Below are 18,062 nucleotides of genomic sequence, written 5' to 3'. Positions count from 1 at the left end.
AATAGAAAGTTCAAAATAATTTTTCAGATTTTGATTTTTAAATTAATACCGTTGTTTGATCAATGTAATGCATCCTAGCTGAATAAAAGTGTGCACAAATATTTACGTTATGTAATAAAAAACAACAACTTTTCCTCTGCAAAATTGAACAATTTACTCTGCTTCTGAAATGTCATTGGCAACAAAAATATGGTAAGCTATGCATGCATTTAGATAACAGAAAAATATTTTATAAAATATAGATTTTTTTTTTAATGCGTTTCAGTTAGAAAGACTTTATGATTTAAGAAGAATGTGCTGGGTTACTACTTGCAGTGGCTGTGCTGATATTACCACATCAGTGAGCTTTGTTAGATTTATTTAAACCGCTGCCGTCTGCTCTTAATTGATATGTTGACACTGTGTGCTCTTTCCTAAGTCAGCAACTATGAAGTTTCATCATTCTCCTTAAAGTAAGGTTGTTTCACTGAACTTCAAGACCTTTAAAATATTCATGCTTGGCCTTTGGTTATGTAAAGGTGTTGCACTGCAATCTGCTTACAGAATTAGTTTCAAATCCACAGACACAAAAGTGTGTTTTTGCCTGAGTCAGAAAATACCAGAAGTGAAGAATAAAACATTTATATGAGCTTTAGCTTGCCTCAGATCTCTCTGAGCCAGGAGAGAAAGAAGATATACTTTGAAATTGTGCACGTGTATGTGTGTGAAAAAGAGAGAGAGAGAGAGAGACTCAACAGAAAAAGCTACTGACAAAGGCAGAATGGCAAGTATTTGTAAGCTGTTTCTGTGTCCTGGCATACATGACACATCTAGCTATATTAATTGGTTTGCATTTCCTGTCATTCAAATGCATCCAGAAAGAGTTTGCCATTAATAATTATAATAAATAACAATATCTATTTACAAAAATTACTTAAAGATTTAGATTTCCAATGAAAATATTATGGTTTATACACTACCATTTAAAAAGTGTTTTTTTTTTTTTTATATATATATATATATATATATATATATATATGTAATACTTTTATCTAGCAAGGATGCAATAAATTGATCTACAGTGTGAATAAAGATATGTATAATATTGCAGAATATTTATAGTTAAAACAAATTCTGTTCTTTTGAACTTTCTGTACATCAAAGAATCCTGAATTACAGAGCAGCAAAACTGTTTTTATAATAACATTAGAATATTAGAATGATTTTTGAAAGAATCATGACAAAGACTTGAAGAAATGGCTGCTGAAAATTCAGCTTTGCCATCAAAAAAATTAAATTATATATGTAATTGTGATAACAATTCACAATATTACTTTTTCTTTCTGGCTTGATGAGCATGAGACCTTTCTTTCATAGACATAAAATCTTATTGATCCCAGATGTTTGAACGGTAGTGTAAATATGAAAAGCATACTATGTATCAGAAATTTCATACTACTTATTACCATAGTAGGACCACATTTTTAATGTTTTAGGAAAAGCCGAAGAACAGAAAGGCACTGAAGATATCAAGATGTACATTTTAAAAAATGGGATCAAATGTTTTAATGTTTTCTGACTACTTGAGTGTCTTTTTGATGTAGTTGTAGTCATGGTCTGTAGGTGGCAGTGGCTCCCTGTCATGTTCAAAGGGCTGCAGTACCAGAGTGAGTCATGGATCTGGGCTGTAGATCCCTGTTGGCAGCTTGCGGTGAAGTGCCTTGCATGTGTGACTGCTAATGAAACAGCAAAATTTCTCCTTACTGTTCCCAATTCTGCTCCACTACTACCACACGGGAAAATAAAACCACCGAATTGCTCAGGTGACCTTGTTGATTTGGGACTGAGTGAATTGCGGAGCAATAGCGCACACACATCAACATGAACCATGACGCTCTCAGCTGTATCACTGCCGAACCTTCAGCCGAATGTTTATGCAAGTGATCAGTTTAATTTCCACTCTAAAGATTTAGTTTAAAGCCAGACGATTTATCAGACTGTGATGTAATTCTACTCATATCATCATTCTCTCCTGCTCGTGTCCCTCAGAAGACATTAATTTTGTCTTCAATTGCTCAAATCTGATAATGCATGCATTTTTGAGGCATTCCTCTGCCTGTTCAGGTCTGATTATATCTGATCCATTACCCAGACCCGCACAAACGCCAGTCATCCTCCACATCACTGGCTCCTCTATTAAATAAATTGGAGTTGATGATCATATAAGATGACATGGATATGATATACTCAGACATGGTTCTAAACGTCAGAGCCTTTGTGACATTTGGCTTCTTGTGCGGATGGTCCTTGTATGCAACGGATGCGGCCCGCACATGTAACTCATGGTCTGGCGAAGCCTCTCAGATCTAATCTAACATGATTCTGTCACAAAACCTGCATATCAAAGGTGGCACATGCCAGTTTTAACTTTAACGTCTCTTCACATTGCTTGTCTTGTTTCTTTACTTTTCTAAGTGATCGGTCTATGATAAATCCCATAGATGCACGCTATCATATATTCTGATTCTATAATCCTGAAAACATTTATTTTAGTTAGTACGTTGTGCATTTGGCCAAAATTGTGATTTATCAATATGACTTGTAACTAGTAACTAACTTCATGGAGATGCTCAAGACTGAATTGCAGAGACTTTGTAATCACTCACAACACCCTAAAATCATTGAGGCAGCCCCCAAAAATGTAATAAAAAGTGGAATCTTGACTTTATTGAAGGGGCCATGTCCATGTAGGCTATTTATTTAATGTCTTGTTTTATTAGATCTGTTTCTAAACCAATGCATTGGCACACTTCTAAGTGCTCAGTTTAATCCTCTTCTTGTTCGTCTAAACAAAATGATGGACCGTTCCTGCCCTCTCTTTCTCTGTTCCTTTGTGTTTCCTGTCAGCTCGCTTTCATTGTCTTATGAGTGAAATGGTGAGGTAATGTTGGTAGCATGAGTGAATCAGAGCAGAGAGTTGTTCTTTTGAGAACAGCGTGTGGGAGAAGGGTTTTGTTTGTTTTTGTAACGCAGAAGGCTCGTGGCGGGGTACAGTAACGTTTCTCTGGCAACAAGTGAGTCTCTCTCGTCGTCTTGGTAGAGCGGTGACTTTCTAACACCTACTCGCACATTCTCTCGACATCACTCCTGAATATTGGGGTCTGAATATTAGTTCTCACATGCTGTGTGACATCCACTTTCTGAATGCGTGCTTCAATGTGTGCGCTCAGCAATCTATACAAAATGTTTATATATGGTTTAAAACAAATGATTTCCGCACAATAGACATAATCAAAACCAAACAGATTGTTTTTACATTTACATTTACATTTATTCACTTAGCTGACGCTTTTATCCAAAGCGACTTACAATTGCCACATATGTCAGAGGTCGCACACCTCTGGAGCAACTAGGGGTTAAGTGTCTTGCTCAGGGACACATTGGTGTCTCACAGTGGATTCGAACCCGGGTCTCTCACACCAAAGACATGTGTCTTATCCACTGCGCTAGCACCACCCCTAAAGCAAAATATCTGAGGTGCAATCTGTAAAGGCACAAACCTATTCTGGAAAAGGGGGCGGGGAGCAGCAGCTCATTTTCATTTAAAAAGACATGCATGAAAACGGCGTGTTTCTGCTTCCACTCAAAATAGGCATTTTTTTAAAATGGTATAATCAATTATTTGCCATAATAGGTCTCCTTTAAAACAACAGTTCACCATGTCTGTCATGTTTGAACTAAGAGCATAAGTTATGGATAAAGAATTATTCAAACATGGGTTCATTTGTGGAGGTTGGACTTCAATAGTATCAAATGTCATTGGTTCTTGATTGTCTAATGACCAAATGTCATAATGTCATACCTGCTGCAAGTGCGTTATGCCAGGATTCATTGTTAACTAGTTGACCTCTCTGTCTTTCTCTTTTTCTGCATTACTGAATTTTCTTTTCGCCCTCTTCTGTACAGGTGATGCAAGTCGTGAATGCAGATGCCATCGTGGTGAAGCTGAACTCTGGGGAGCATAAGACCATCCACCTGTCCAGCATCAGGCCCCCGAGGCTTGAAGGCGAGGTACGAGTTAATGCATGTCTGTCCTCGGATATCCCTGTCACTAAGGCCATTATGGAATCCACAGGGTGCCGGCTGTCTGTTACAGTGTTTGCAAAGTGCTGATGTGAAGGTTTTCTCTCCCCTCCGTCTCTTAAAAGCGCTGATCTCCTCCTTTCATGCATCTTTCATGGTCAGATCTCAAAGCGGTGTGTTTAGTGGACACCAGGGGGAGCTAGAGACATAAGCCCACTGGCCCCCCTCCCCTTCACTCGCTCTGACACACCATTGCTGCACTGCAGCCAAAAGCCCTATAGATCTACTCCCGTAATGAGCACACGCTCTCGCCGAATCTCTCTTCCTCATCTATTAATGTCATACGCGTGCACTCAATCCAGTGCAATACTCAAATGCTCACTTTTGATTTGCTAGATGTTAACAAATTAATATGGAAGCATCATTTTGTGGGGCTGCGTATGCACACACACATTTTTGCATTCTTCAAATGCTCAGAAATGTGCTTGTCTGTTCTTATTCACACCCATTAAGGCTGTTAATGAGAGATGATGTTTAATGGGTACTTTGTCTAGCTAAGTGTGTGTGTATCGGGAAGCTGTATGTTAAACTAAAAGCAGTTAAAATTGGAGTGTGAATATCTCGCTGCAATTAGCCACCCTCTTCCTGACCCCTGACCTCCTGTAATAAGACACAATGATTCAGCATGTTGATAAAAAAAAAAAAATTAGCTTCAGTGTTGATTTAGCAAATTAAACATTATTAAGGTTATTAAGGAGGGCTTTAAATAACCGAACACTGCAGTTTTGTGTTCTTGTACTTTTGATAGATACAGCAGTATGTTCCAAAGCTTTAATGAAGTTGTGATCATTTTTAAAGGAGGCTTTCCAGAGAGTCGCAATTTGTCATGCACATGTAAATGGAGAGCTGTGGGTCTGTATCTATGGATACCGGGCTGCATTCGAATCACAGCGTGTTTGTATCCTGGCAGCTTAAAGATGGCTTTAATCAGATCAGAGATGATTACAAAACAATAAAGATTACGGATGTATTTAGAGCTCAGACGTGCTTCGGAGGCATGAGACGAACCGAAGAGCTTTAAAAAAAAAAAAAATTTTTTTTTTGAAGATAAACCCAAAAGCTTGATTTTGATATAGAGACATCCAGGAAACTGATCTTTTGGGTTCTTAGAATCTTTTTTTGCAAGCATTTAAATGATTTGATGTTGAGGCCATTTCAGACCGTTTTATTACTGTTTTACTTGGTTGTAGTTCACCCATAAATGAAAATGGCCTCTTACTCACCTTCCTGTTGTTACAAACCTTTATGACTATAAATTTATATTCCGAGAAATATCTGTTTTGTGCCAATACAGCCCAAAACTGTTCAGTGTCCAACATTCTTCAAAAAAAGTTTTTAATTCTGGAATTCACTTTTTGGGTTTGGAATGACATGAGGGCGAGTAATTCGACAGCATTTTCATATTGGATCATTTAAGGCTATCTCTAACCAACAACTTCATAACAATGACTTGGCAACTACCCACAACACTCTTGCATTGTGGTGAGTTTGGCATAGGCAAAGCACCTCTATATTCTACCTCTATATATTATATTTTCTTCAGGAAACTGTAAATCCCATTTTATTTCAGCCTTTTCTTGCTGCAGAAGGTAGATCAGATGGCGGGGAGCTTGTGTATCAAGCAGTGTGATATAATTATCATAATACCATGGTGACCATCCGGCAATGTTTGGTTGCATGCATGTGTCTAACACCTATGGCAGCTGCCTCGCTCCACAGTCAAACAGTGACTTAACTACAGATTCTTAATAAAACTAGTTTCAGAGCAGCTTTCACAATGCAATAACATCATATCTAAAGATCTAAATCTAATTAATGTGAGCTGTAGAGATATTGAAGTACATATTTAGTGAATGTCTTGGTTTTTTTTTTTTAATGGGCATAAATTCACTCTTAAGTGCTGCCTCAGATGCTGTTTTACCATAGGCTGCCGAGGATACATTTATGCAGCCTTTAAAAAACAAAGAGATAAAGGCATCTGAGTAGAAAGGGTTCGGATGTTGCCTTCTGCCTTTTATATGCTGCGACGGCAGTGTTTTTCCGGGCACAGCCATGTTGTAGAGGTATTGATGTGCTGGAGGTACTTCCTCTTTTGAAACCTGCACTCCTGTTCAGTTTACTGACTGTATCTTCTGTAGTGCATCTCTGCACCAGATGTTCTTGCAGTATGTTTTCCCTGCTCGGCTGTGCTCTTTGACGAGGGGTGAAAGAGAGAGAGGAGTGTGCAAAGTTGTGCCTACATTAATGTATTACAGCAATTGAGGTCAGTCTGCCCTTTGAATGTGAGGTTTCATCATTAATGATGCTGCCATGGCAAATCTGACCTCTGACTCTGTGCTTCTGTGGTCTGGATAAATGTAAGCCGAGTACCAAACAATTAAACATTTAATAGTGTCTGTTCCATCTACTTGGTTCTAAGGGACCTGATGGAGATCAGGTTATGATTATTTTTTTCAATTGTCTGAAAAATAAATTGAGGAAACATCCTAAGAGTTGAAATGAAGAAAAGTTGAAGTTTGTAATGCTCACGTTGTGTTTTATTCACTCCATTAAACACAATGACCCTTTAAAAATGTGTCGGTAGTCATTCAAGAGCTGTTCCTTCGCAATCGAAAGGGGTGGCTACCTATATTTTTCTTAATCTAATGCTACATTAACCTTGACACGATGCTACATAACTAACAAGATCTCTGTTAATCTTTTCATCAAGCTAATCAATTCTGGCTAGCATGTCTGCAGTAGTTCAGCACACAGCAAGTTTTAAATTAGTATCTTAATTAATTTAAACTGTGTATGTTCAGCAACAGCTGTGCAATGGTTTTGGAACAGCTGCAAAAAAAAAAGAAATTCCAGTCACTCTTTTGTGTTTTATCAAAACGGTTCTCTGTAATGGCTCTCTGTTTGTGTACATGCACATTGTGAGCACTCTGCCTGATTCATGCACACACAGAGACAAAATTGAGTTTAAAGGTTCACAATATGACGGTATACCGTTAAGTGGCGATGTTACATTAAATGCACCCTGGCAAGATTGAAGTCACTTTACCAAAATTGCATAGGCATTAAATGTTAACACACCTGTAGTTCATACTCGGTGTTGTAGATTTTTTTGCGTTTAAAATTTTAGTTTGCAGTATTTTTGTGTGGTGTCAAAATTGCCCCCACTCTTACACATTTTCATCCATCAAATGCTCCATCAGTGCCTTCTCTAGTGTGCAGGCACCTAACGTTCAATCAGAATATATTTGATGTGTAATATACAGTTTACTCGAGGCCAGCCAGCCAGTGCGACATAAATAGAAATGAAATGGACAAAATGTCCTGTTGCTTGCCACTTGGTTAGGACAAAACTACTTGCATTAACAAGAAAGAGCTGCTATTGCTTGTTGCTTTATCACATCATGTCGTGTCATGGTGTGACGGTTCTACCTTCTTTTAAGCCATCGGTTTCTCATGCTCTTTCTCATCCTGATTTTTAAACACTCTCTTCAGTTCATAGCAGGGCGTGAAACTGTTGTCCCCGCGCCATGCTGTACAATCACTTCAACTCAAAGAGACAAACCTGACCTCAGGTCAGCCCGAGGATTTGTGTGTTTGTTTGTCTGTACTGTTCTCTCGCTCGCTCGCTCTCTCTCGCTCACTCGCTGTGAGGACTTTGGGGGAATTTAGGGCCAGATGTGTTGACCAACACGACGATGAACTCTGACAGCTGCTGCCCAGTGTTTCTGTCGCTCTTGTTGCTTAATGCTGGGTCCCCCGTTTTTTTCTTTCCTGTGGCTACTTAATTGCTTTATTATTATTGGCGGCATGGCAGGGTCTTATAGTCTTGGCTTAAGGGACCTTTTTTTGGCTAAATAAAATGGGATAATTACTATGGTTAAAAACCGTGGGTGGCAAAGCACGATACAAATTAACCAATTGAAACAGTCAGTTAAGATTCAGCAACATCTCTGATTGGTTGATCTAGATTTGAACTTATAAACAACGATAAATGACTGATTTTCTCTGATATTAGTTATCCAGAATGGTTTGTGTTGAGCTTTTAAAATCAGTCAATTTCGAAAAATGCAACTATTGAAATGAGGAATGGCACTCACCGGTTTGGTTTTTAACATATTCCATGTGCTATTTTCCATGTAATTTGAAGTAACACTATAGAGCTATGGAAAGTACAGACATAATTTAAGTAATTTTTTTGCCTTTGTTTTCATTGAACCAGTGGTGTTTTGTAGGGCTGGGTAAAAAAAATAATAGATTTTTCGATTAATCGTTTTTTAAAAAGTGGTCGATTCAAAATCGATTCTCAAAGGCCATGAATCAATTTTTTCCCATATTTATTTCCGGAGACATTGAACGTAAGATTAGCATTAATCTAATTACAAATCTTCTCCACTAGATGTCACCCTCTTATGTGCCTTGTGCGATGTTACCAACGAACCTTTCATTCATTCAATTTAAAGCAGTGGTTCTCAACCCGTGGCCCGTCACGAATTCAAATGCGGCCCACCATATGCTGAACACACACACACACAAACAAAACTTTTGCAACTCCCTTAATAAGTTCAAGCAAATGGAAACACCATATACTACGCAGCAATCATCCTTAATTGAAGAAATGTGGCAAAACATCTCTGGAGAGAACCTCATATTATGAAATTCGAAAGTGCTTTCCATATTTGGATCAACATAGGCTACATTTGTGAACGCACATTTCCGGCAATGTTGCGCGTCAGGTCATGCTCCCGTGCGCGTCTTACAGACTGCATCTTAAAGCCTCTTTTACTTTCTGCGTCCGCGAGTCCGCTATGGACCACTAGGTAGGCATGCCGTAAAAATCGCCATCGGAGAGTGTGTGCCGAGGCTCTGAAGAGACGACCGCGCGGACAGGTGCGCGTGGTCAGTAGTCTTCAAAAGCACAATTGCACATGTTCAGGCAGTGTGAAGAATCCCATTGCCAATCTAACCTGTGCAATCAGTCAATAAATGAATATAAAGACAGCGATGTGCAATGATTCTGGGCAATTGTTTGTTCACATGTTTGTTGCAGAGCGGACCATCAGCGTGCGCTTTCGGAAGTATAAATGGAAGGAGTCCGCGTCAGCGCTGGCCGTGTCTGCGTCCAGAATGCTCATGCGGAAAGTAGATAACATAGGCTTTACAATCGCAACTTCTTTGTGCGGTTACTACATCGAGCTGAATTTCACAAAATTGTTCAGCTCCCGACAGAATCAGGTGTAGTAGAATTATTTATTTATTTCAATGAATGTAATCGATTATATATCATAATATTTAGGCTATAATATTATAAATCAGGTTGGTTTGTATTGGTGACGTAATGTGCGTGCGGCCCGTGAGACTTGTACTTGGACCATAATGTGGCCCGGTGGGGAAAAAGGTTGAGAACTACTGGCTTAAAGTGTTTCAGGTGCTTTGTCGACATTGATGCCACCTTCAGATAAAAAGTCAGAGGTATGGAAGCATTTTAGATTTCGTAAGCAAGACAACGACGTTAGTGTTGTGGACAAGAACAAAGCATTTTTCATCTTGCATCAAACTTGTATTTATTTAACATAATTGTATACATTTGAAAATTAGAGATGGGTTCTGTTTTAATGTACTCAAATGTACCTAAAATAAAATAGTTTAATATACAGGTTTGTGGCTCTTAAATTTCTTTTTATTAATTACCCAATTGTAAACTTATGTTCACTGTTCTTTATAGTATTTGTATTAAATCTATATTCATTGACTTGAATCTAGAATCAAGTATAGAACCCGAACCCGAACCCGACGGCACCCGATCGGACTTCATTTCGATTTGGGCTTCATTTATATCATTATATCGGTAAATGAGCAGTCATGTGATGTTTCGATTAGCGCGAGAAAGATGCGAAAATGTATGCTGAGTAGTTGAAACGGAGGCTTGCCTCTGACGATTACGTTTTGGTAGCACCAGCAACTAAAGCAAAGTCTGAGGTTTGGAAAAGTTTTGAACTTGTTTATAATGAGAATCCTCGAATAATGAGCCAGAGGGTTATATTGCTGGACGCACCATCAGTGAGCGCAGGAACACGCTGAAGCCATCTACAGTGGATTCAATCATTTTCCTCCATAAAAACACGTAGGCCTTAGCTAATCTTGGTGAGTAAATGTTTTTCAAATAATAACTACATATTAATTGAGTCTTAAATGCATAATGTAGACAGAGTAGGCTATATAAGCTAATGTTGGCATTATTATTTTATGTCAGCTGCTATCGAAGCAAATCCGGCAGAGCCTTTATCTTAATTAATTTCGTTATTGCCAAATACCCATCTTAATTTAGAATTTATCTTAATTAAATTTTTTAAGAAAGACTTGTATTTATTGGTGCGTTGGCCTATTTATATGCTAAATGAGCCTATAAATTAAATTTTTAATTTAAATTTAAATGAGCCTATACCTATAGGGCTATTTAAAGAGTGCTGAGATATTACGATGTTACAGAGGACTTATTTTATTTCTTTGTTCAAACTTCCAAGTGGCCTATTACGTTAGTCATGTAGCCTATAAATTGTTAAAACATGTATAAATGACTCATTCCTGACAAAAGGCAATGCAAACATTTGAATAATTTTGGGTTGTAAATGGGTTTGGGTTATTAAAAAGCTGTCAATCAAAATGTACTTGTCGGACTCAGGCCGAAATCTGTCAGGCTCGGGTCCTGTCGGGCTTAACTTTTAAGGCCCGATTACAGCTCTAATAGAGAATCGAAATCGAATCGATTTGAGAGCTTGTGAATCGAATCGATCTGGAACATCTGAATCGATACCCAGCCCTAGTGTTTTGACACTCACACCTTTTTTTGATTGGGTGAGCTATCCCTTTGAGAGAAATGTGACTTCATGTGCCATGCCTAGTTTCTTTTCCACATTAATTTTCCCCTCTCACTCCCTTAACCAGATGGAGGCTTATTTTTGCACCATGGCAAGCTATTTCCAGCTGCGTGGTGGTGTCAGCCGTTTTAGGAGCACTCACAAGGATGTGGATGGGGAGGAGTTATGTCAGCAGCTCAATGAGTCATCCTCACTCCCACTGAATGTGTGTGTGTGAGGGGACTGCAGGGGAAATGTTGATGTCTGGGTTTAAAGCTGAAGATGCCATAACACCGCCCCCCATCTTCCCTGCAGAAATAACAATATATAATGTATCAGTCATTGAATGACTCTTCCGTGTCATTTGCTGTCACCTTGCTCAGTGTTTTTTTGCTGTGTGTGTGTGTTCAGCATGTAATTCATCTGATGCCACATTGTGTCTTTTCATAGTTTGTGTATCTGCTGTGCCTGTTTGCTGAAGGCATGTGTTTGTGGGAGTGTGTCCTGTGGCCTCTGTCTGGGGTTCACTGTATGGTTCCATGGCTCATCTCACACTTGGTTGGTCAGGCTTTTTCTTGCAGACAACTCTGCTTTGCCTCAGGATCGCTTGACTCTTGGAATTTTAGCGAACTTCCTTCCAATGATTTGAGAGTAATGACCCATGGATGTTGTAAACCAGAATTTTATATCTTTTAATGGAATGTTCTGGGTTCAATACAAGTTAAGCGTGACTCACGTGAGTGCCCTAGGCAAGGTCAGACATGAGGTGCCACACGCCTCAAAACCTTTAAAATAAAAATATTAAACCAAAATACTGTAATCACAATACCTACAAAAATGGCACTAAAGACATTTTATGAGGTAACTATATATATGTGTATGTATGTATGTATGTGTGTATTTATTTATTTATTTATTTTTGTTTGTTTATTAGTGGTGGGCATAGCTTAATTTTTTTAATCTAGATTAATCTCACTCTGATCTTGAAATTAAAGGAATAGTTCACTCTCAAATTAAATTTTGGTATGTTTTAGCTTACCTCAAGGACATCCAAGATGTAGGTTTCTCTTTTTCCCCTCAGTATTTCCCATTTTGATATTTTTAGGTCCAACCGTTCTTGTCAGTGACTCACATAATGGAGGTCTATGGTCACCACCTCAAAGAGCATGCACAGAGGAGTCAAAATTAAACAATTCCCCATCGTAAGTACACATTGATGACCTAAGACAAGAAACGAGCGGATTGTGTAAGAAAACGAACAGTATTTATATCGTTTTTACCTCTTGTACACAACCACATCCAACTGATCTGAGTGTGCGATTGCTTCCCGATGTGACGTGCGCGTGCGCTCTGGCTTATTAGTCTGCGCAAGCGCGGAAAGCGCCGGAAGTGATCTCTCGCGCATGTACATCACTCATTGTTTACACTTACTGCCTATGGTTGACACAGATTTCGGAAGTATTACCTTTCACTGTGAAGATCTAAACATATTTAGACGTACAGGAAATTGCAATGAAAGACGATTTCAATATATCCATAGACAACGTTGAATTTTTTTCACAACCATATTTATTTGAAACAGAATACACAGACCAAGTACTCAGGAGCGATCCGCTGCAGCAGCATGTCTTCAAGCCTCAGAGAGACAGAGATCTCTTCAAAATTGGTGGTGTTTTAGTAGCAAGTGTTGTGAGATGCCAACAGAAGTGGAGAGCATATGTTGTCACGAATGGAACAACAACAAGACGACGACGAGGACATTAACAGTATCGCATCACACACCTGCCTGACTGAAGATCCTGAGTTTTCTCCGCTGTTGAGACCCAGCGTTTTGCACGTTGTGTTTAGTTTGCCACGTATAAACTGGAGGCGACGTCCAATGCCAGAAGGACCCAATGGCACGCTGTCAATAGAGTGAGTAATGTGTTGTATTTTTTTTATAAACGCAACGATTATAGGGTGCATTATAAACATTAATTTATTACAATTACTGCATTATATTTCAGACAGTGCAGATTGGTGGCGTAGCGTGTGGTAAACAATGAGTGATGTGCATGCGCGAGAGATCGCTTCCGGCGCTTTCGCGCTTGCGCAGACTAATAAGCCAGAGCGCGTGCGCACGTCACATCGGGAAGCACTTGCGAACTCAGATCAGTTGGACGTGGTTGTGTACAAGAGGTAAAAACGATATAAATACTGTTCGTTTTCTTACACAATCCGCTCGTTTCTTGTCTTAGGTCATCAATGTGTACTTATGATGGGGAATTGTTTAATTTTGACTCCTCTGTGCATGCTCTTTGAGGTGGTGACCATAGACATCCATTATGTGAGTCACAGACAAGAACGGTTGGGCCTAAAAAGATCAAAATGGGAAATACTGAGGAAACAAAGAAACTTACATCTTACATCTACAATAATGACGAGATCACTGCATTCACGCGATAAACAGACTCTGTCCACTCAATGCTCATCAATGCTCATTTTCCCATCACTCATGTGATGGGAAAAGATCGAAAAAATAATTATATAATCAACACTTCCACGATTCGTGTGTATATATATATATATATATATATATATATATATATATATATATATATATATATATATATATATATATATATATATATATATATATATATATATATATATATATATATATATATATATATATATATATATATATATATATATATATATATATATATATATATATATATATATATAATTTTTTTTTTTTTTTTTTTTTTTTTTTTTTTTTTTTTTTTTTGAGAGGGGTTCCACATGTAATACGCATTTCGAATGCAAAGATGTCAGCCAATCACAACAGTTGTCGTTTACTCTGAGTTTCACAGCAGACACGCCCCTTCAAACAGAGCATTCAAGCCAGAGGGCTAATATCAGGATATAAAATGCTTTTTATTTCTAAATTTTACATGTAAAAATCATACTAACAATATAAGTACACCTAAGGAAACATTTAAAAGCATTTAAAGAAAAGGAAATAATCCATGTCATGGGACCTTTAAAATTTTTAACACTCAACTCAATTGTAATATTATTTCACAATATTAGTTAAAATGGTATAAAATGTATTAAAAGTATAAATTGTGTATAGTATAATATACAAAATTATATTATAATTGGTAAATATTATAAAATATTAAATTAGTATAAAATGTTCAAATAGTATATATTTAAATATATTAACCATATTTAATTTGATGGCTCTGCTTCCAAAGATCATCCCAATGGTTTGTTCCTCCCCTTCTTTGTGTCTCTTGCCCTCTCCCGGTGTCCTCCATTTTCTTGTTTTATCATTTAGTTTCTACATGCGTCACTGTTGTTTGTCACTGCTGATTTATTTTAAGAGGGCATTGTAATTTCAGTCTTAAATGCCGATTATTTTTCTAAGGCATCTGTGATGCAGCAGTACGAGTATAATTGCTCGTTGCAACTTTCATGACTGATGCTGAGGATCATAATACTTTATTCCAGGCTGTCTTGCGAGACTTATGTGATCTTTCGCGAGAGGCTGAAAGGTTTCCCATCAGTTATGCTCTTGACATGCACCAGTCATTAATCGTTACTTACCAATTGCTAGGTTTTTTCTTTTTCTTTTTTGCATCATTAAAGGTCCATAATACTTGAGGATAAAGAGGTTTGAATCATGTTTAAATTTAGACTTCCGCTTTTCCTGCATCTACTATAGCTGAATAGAACAGCTTCATCTTTTCTAAGGTTTTACTTATTAAGGTTTGGCAAGGTTGCTTACAAGAATGCATATGAGCTAAATACAAATTAAGCATCTGTAACATGCTGTTAATTACCACTGAAAAACATCAGCTTGTCTGCACAAGATGAAAGTGGAAAATGGAATATTTGATGAATGCATTGTGATAAACATAAGATTTAGGCATAAATCCAGTTTGTTGTTTTTACATAAATCCAGAAAATGGCATTCAATATGTAGCACTACTGTTCTTCCTTAAGGTGTCACTCCTTTAATTCTTCAACTGCTCAATTGCTTGAAGTGCAAAAACATCTTTTACTTAAGTGACATTCTCTGAGTATTATCTGCCATTAAAGTCAGTCAAACGGAAGTCTAAAAGGGTACGCCTAATTAACAATTTGCATGTGCAAAATGACATCTAGAACATGAAGATAAACCTAATGCAGTTTTATTTCTGGTTATTTTTTTCCCAAAGTTATTGTTAACTCTTCTCTAAAAAAATTAACAAATTAAATAGTGAGGCTCTTGTTTGGTTGAAGGGATAATTCAAAAAAAAAAAGAAAATGACATGCCCCAATGTCTTTATTCCATTTTCTTTATTCAAAGGACTTTTATTAGATCAACAAAGTTGAAATGTTCTTCAGAATAAGTTTTGTCTTCTGAAAGTCATACAGGTTTGAAAGACATGAGTAAATAATAAAATAACATAATATATATTTTTAGGTTAAATATCCCTTTAACAGGTTCATTTTGGACATCTGTGCCAAGCAATGGCTGGTTTCCTGTTAAGCAGTCTTTGCTGAGGGCGTGATTGGTTGTTATGTGATTGAGGAGCTCCTATGAGGTCTCAGAACCCTTAGGCCTGACGGTGGCGAGAGCTCTCCACTCTCTCTCTGCTTCAGTCACATCCAATCCTCGGGCCATTTATCACCTGAAGATAATGAGATTGGCTAATGAGAAAAAGAGAGAGAAGCAGGAATGAAAATGCGAGTGGTTCGTATAGGTGTGAGACAAAGAAATCTATGCATGTGAGAAAGGTGTGTGTGTGTGTGTGTGTGTAAGATTAAAGTTCAGGAGCTGAGGTGTGTTGAACGACAAGCCATTCTTAAATAATACATCATGCACACATGCGCTTTCATAAAAATGTAATTATCATTACTCACCCTCATTCTGTTCCAAACGTTTATGACTATCTTCAGTGGGACTCAACAGAGGAAATATTGCGGAAATATTATTTTTATTTTTTTAAATAGGGACTGGAATTATCCAGTTCCAAAAAGCACCAAAAAAAAAGTATTTCTTACGATATGCGATATATTCTATATCTTTTGAAGCTATGCTAGGGTCAAAAAGTTGTGTAAAATAATGAAAATGAAAAATCTTTCCTTAAGTTCTGAAATATTTTTATACTGTTTTAAACAAAAGTTTACTGCGTTCCTGCAACATTTGAATTATATTTAAAATGTTTGAAATATTTATCAAGATTGTGTTTTTTTTTTTGTCATGACATAAATATGAAATATATTCATTCTTAAATAGTAACTTTGGTCACTATTTTAAGGTCCAATTCTTGCCATTAAAAAAACATTAACTACAAATCTTGCCTCTGTAAATTTGCTGCTTATTAATAATTAGTAAGGTAGTTGTTATGGTCATGCCGCAGGTGTCTTAAGTACTAATAAACCGCCAATATGTTAATAATATGATCGCTAATAAGCAACTAGTTAATAGTGAGAATTCATCCATATACTAAGTGTTAACGTAACATTTTGGGTTGGAAGTAAATGATATTTGAGAACTATGGTGGAGATCAACAGCCTCAGTCTTCATTTTGAAAACATACCTTCTGAAAGACCATTAGGTTTAGAATAATGACAGAATTTAAATTGAGAGATGTAAGTGTAATAATAGCTCAGTTTGTCACTGTTCCTTCATGTATCAACACATGATTATTTTGCTTATAATACCTGACTTGGTCTTGTTCTGTCCTGTTAGATCATGGAGAATGAAACTGTTCATTACATGCAGCCAAACTGTCATTTTTTTTTTTTTTAAGAGCCACTAACAGGCAAACATTGGCATATCAGCCAGACGCAGAAATCCTCATTTCTCCTCACACGGTTCAGTAACCAGCCTGCCATGTCTTCACAGAACACACTTGATTTGCCCAATACAATGACAAAGACTTTGTATCTCGACAATCGACATTTCGCTATTCAGCAGCATTATATCTGTCTAGTGGACATAATGAGATGAATTCCTTCCTTGATTCGGAGTGTTTTATCATTGATATATGGAGCTTTCATGCTACAGCTTCAATTAGTACCTTAATCCTATCACATGGGTTAAATATCATACGGTTTTAGTATGCTCGTATTCAAAACAAAAGCACAGATTACTGTATTTGTGTGTAACACGTTTGCTGACATTCATGATCGACTCGCAAAAACCTTAAATGCTTGCACTCTTACCTACACTTACACAAACAACAGACTCTAACGCAAGACTGCATGGCCTCCCTCTGCTTTTCTTGCTCAGGGGAAAGGAATTGCTGTGGATATTTATAGATGGACTGAAAATGGGTTGTCCCCTCATTCACCGTCAGGGGTTTCTGTCTGTATTATATTCCATCCGCACAGTTCTTTAGCCATCCCGAAAGCTCCTCCATCAGAAGAGATGTCTCGGCGCATTAAATGCAACGTCTCCCTCTTAAATGTGGGTGGTCGATACGGTTTTATTTCATACTTAATATCAGACCACGTGGGCGCTGATGAGGAGTTATTTGCAGTGCAGATAAACGTTTGCTGGAATCAGAGCGTGAGGATTTAAAAATGGTTGAGATTTAAGCTTTTTAAGTCAATATGCTTTTTATTCGCTGTAAGATTTGATCCTTAGGGTTAACAGTCCGATTTCTCCCAACTCTCCCACAAGCTATGCCTCATCCTTGCTGTGTTGTTAGTTGTCTATTTCTAGTTTATTTCTGCTCTTGCTTATGGTTTACCCTCAAGCGTCGAAGCATTGTAGCTTGAATTGAGCCAAGTCTAAAAAAGTCAGTAGCCGAAGAGGAATATCTGCACCCAATTTTTTATGGGATAGTTAAACAAAAAATAAAATTAAATTAATAAAATTTCACTTTTCGTGAAAATTAAAAGATATTTTGATTTATGTACTGGTAACTTTTTTTCCATGCAATTACAATGAATGTGAAACATTATAAAGCACCATAAAAACAACCCAAGTGACTTGTGTGCTTCGTTTCAGGTCTTTTGATGCCATGCAATAGCTTTCTGAAATGTGACCCTGGGATATATTTTTGGCAATAGCCAAAAAAATATTGTATGGGTCAAAATTAT

General features: G+C 37.4%; 1 protein-coding gene across 4 annotated transcripts in view; it reads left to right on the top strand.

Annotated features, from left to right (window-relative positions):
* The window catches only part of LOC132105845 (staphylococcal nuclease domain-containing protein 1), a 71,334-nt gene that overhangs the window by 13,299 nt on the left and 39,973 nt on the right, over window positions 1-18,062 (top strand). For all 4 annotated transcript variants that reach the window (XM_059511285.1, XM_059511286.1, XM_059511287.1 and 1 more), the window contains exon 10: window positions 3,946-4,050. In XM_059511285.1, the coding sequence (XP_059367268.1) occupies window positions 3,946-4,050 (105 nt within the window). The remainder of the gene's footprint in view (window positions 1-3,945; window positions 4,051-18,062) is intronic.

This window comes from Carassius carassius, chromosome 26, assembly GCF_963082965.1.
Source record: "Carassius carassius chromosome 26, fCarCar2.1, whole genome shotgun sequence".
NCBI lineage: Eukaryota > Metazoa > Chordata > Actinopteri > Cypriniformes > Cyprinidae > Carassius > Carassius carassius.
Note: the sequence above shows the minus strand (reverse complement) of the source record. Positions and strands in the feature narration are given on the sequence as shown.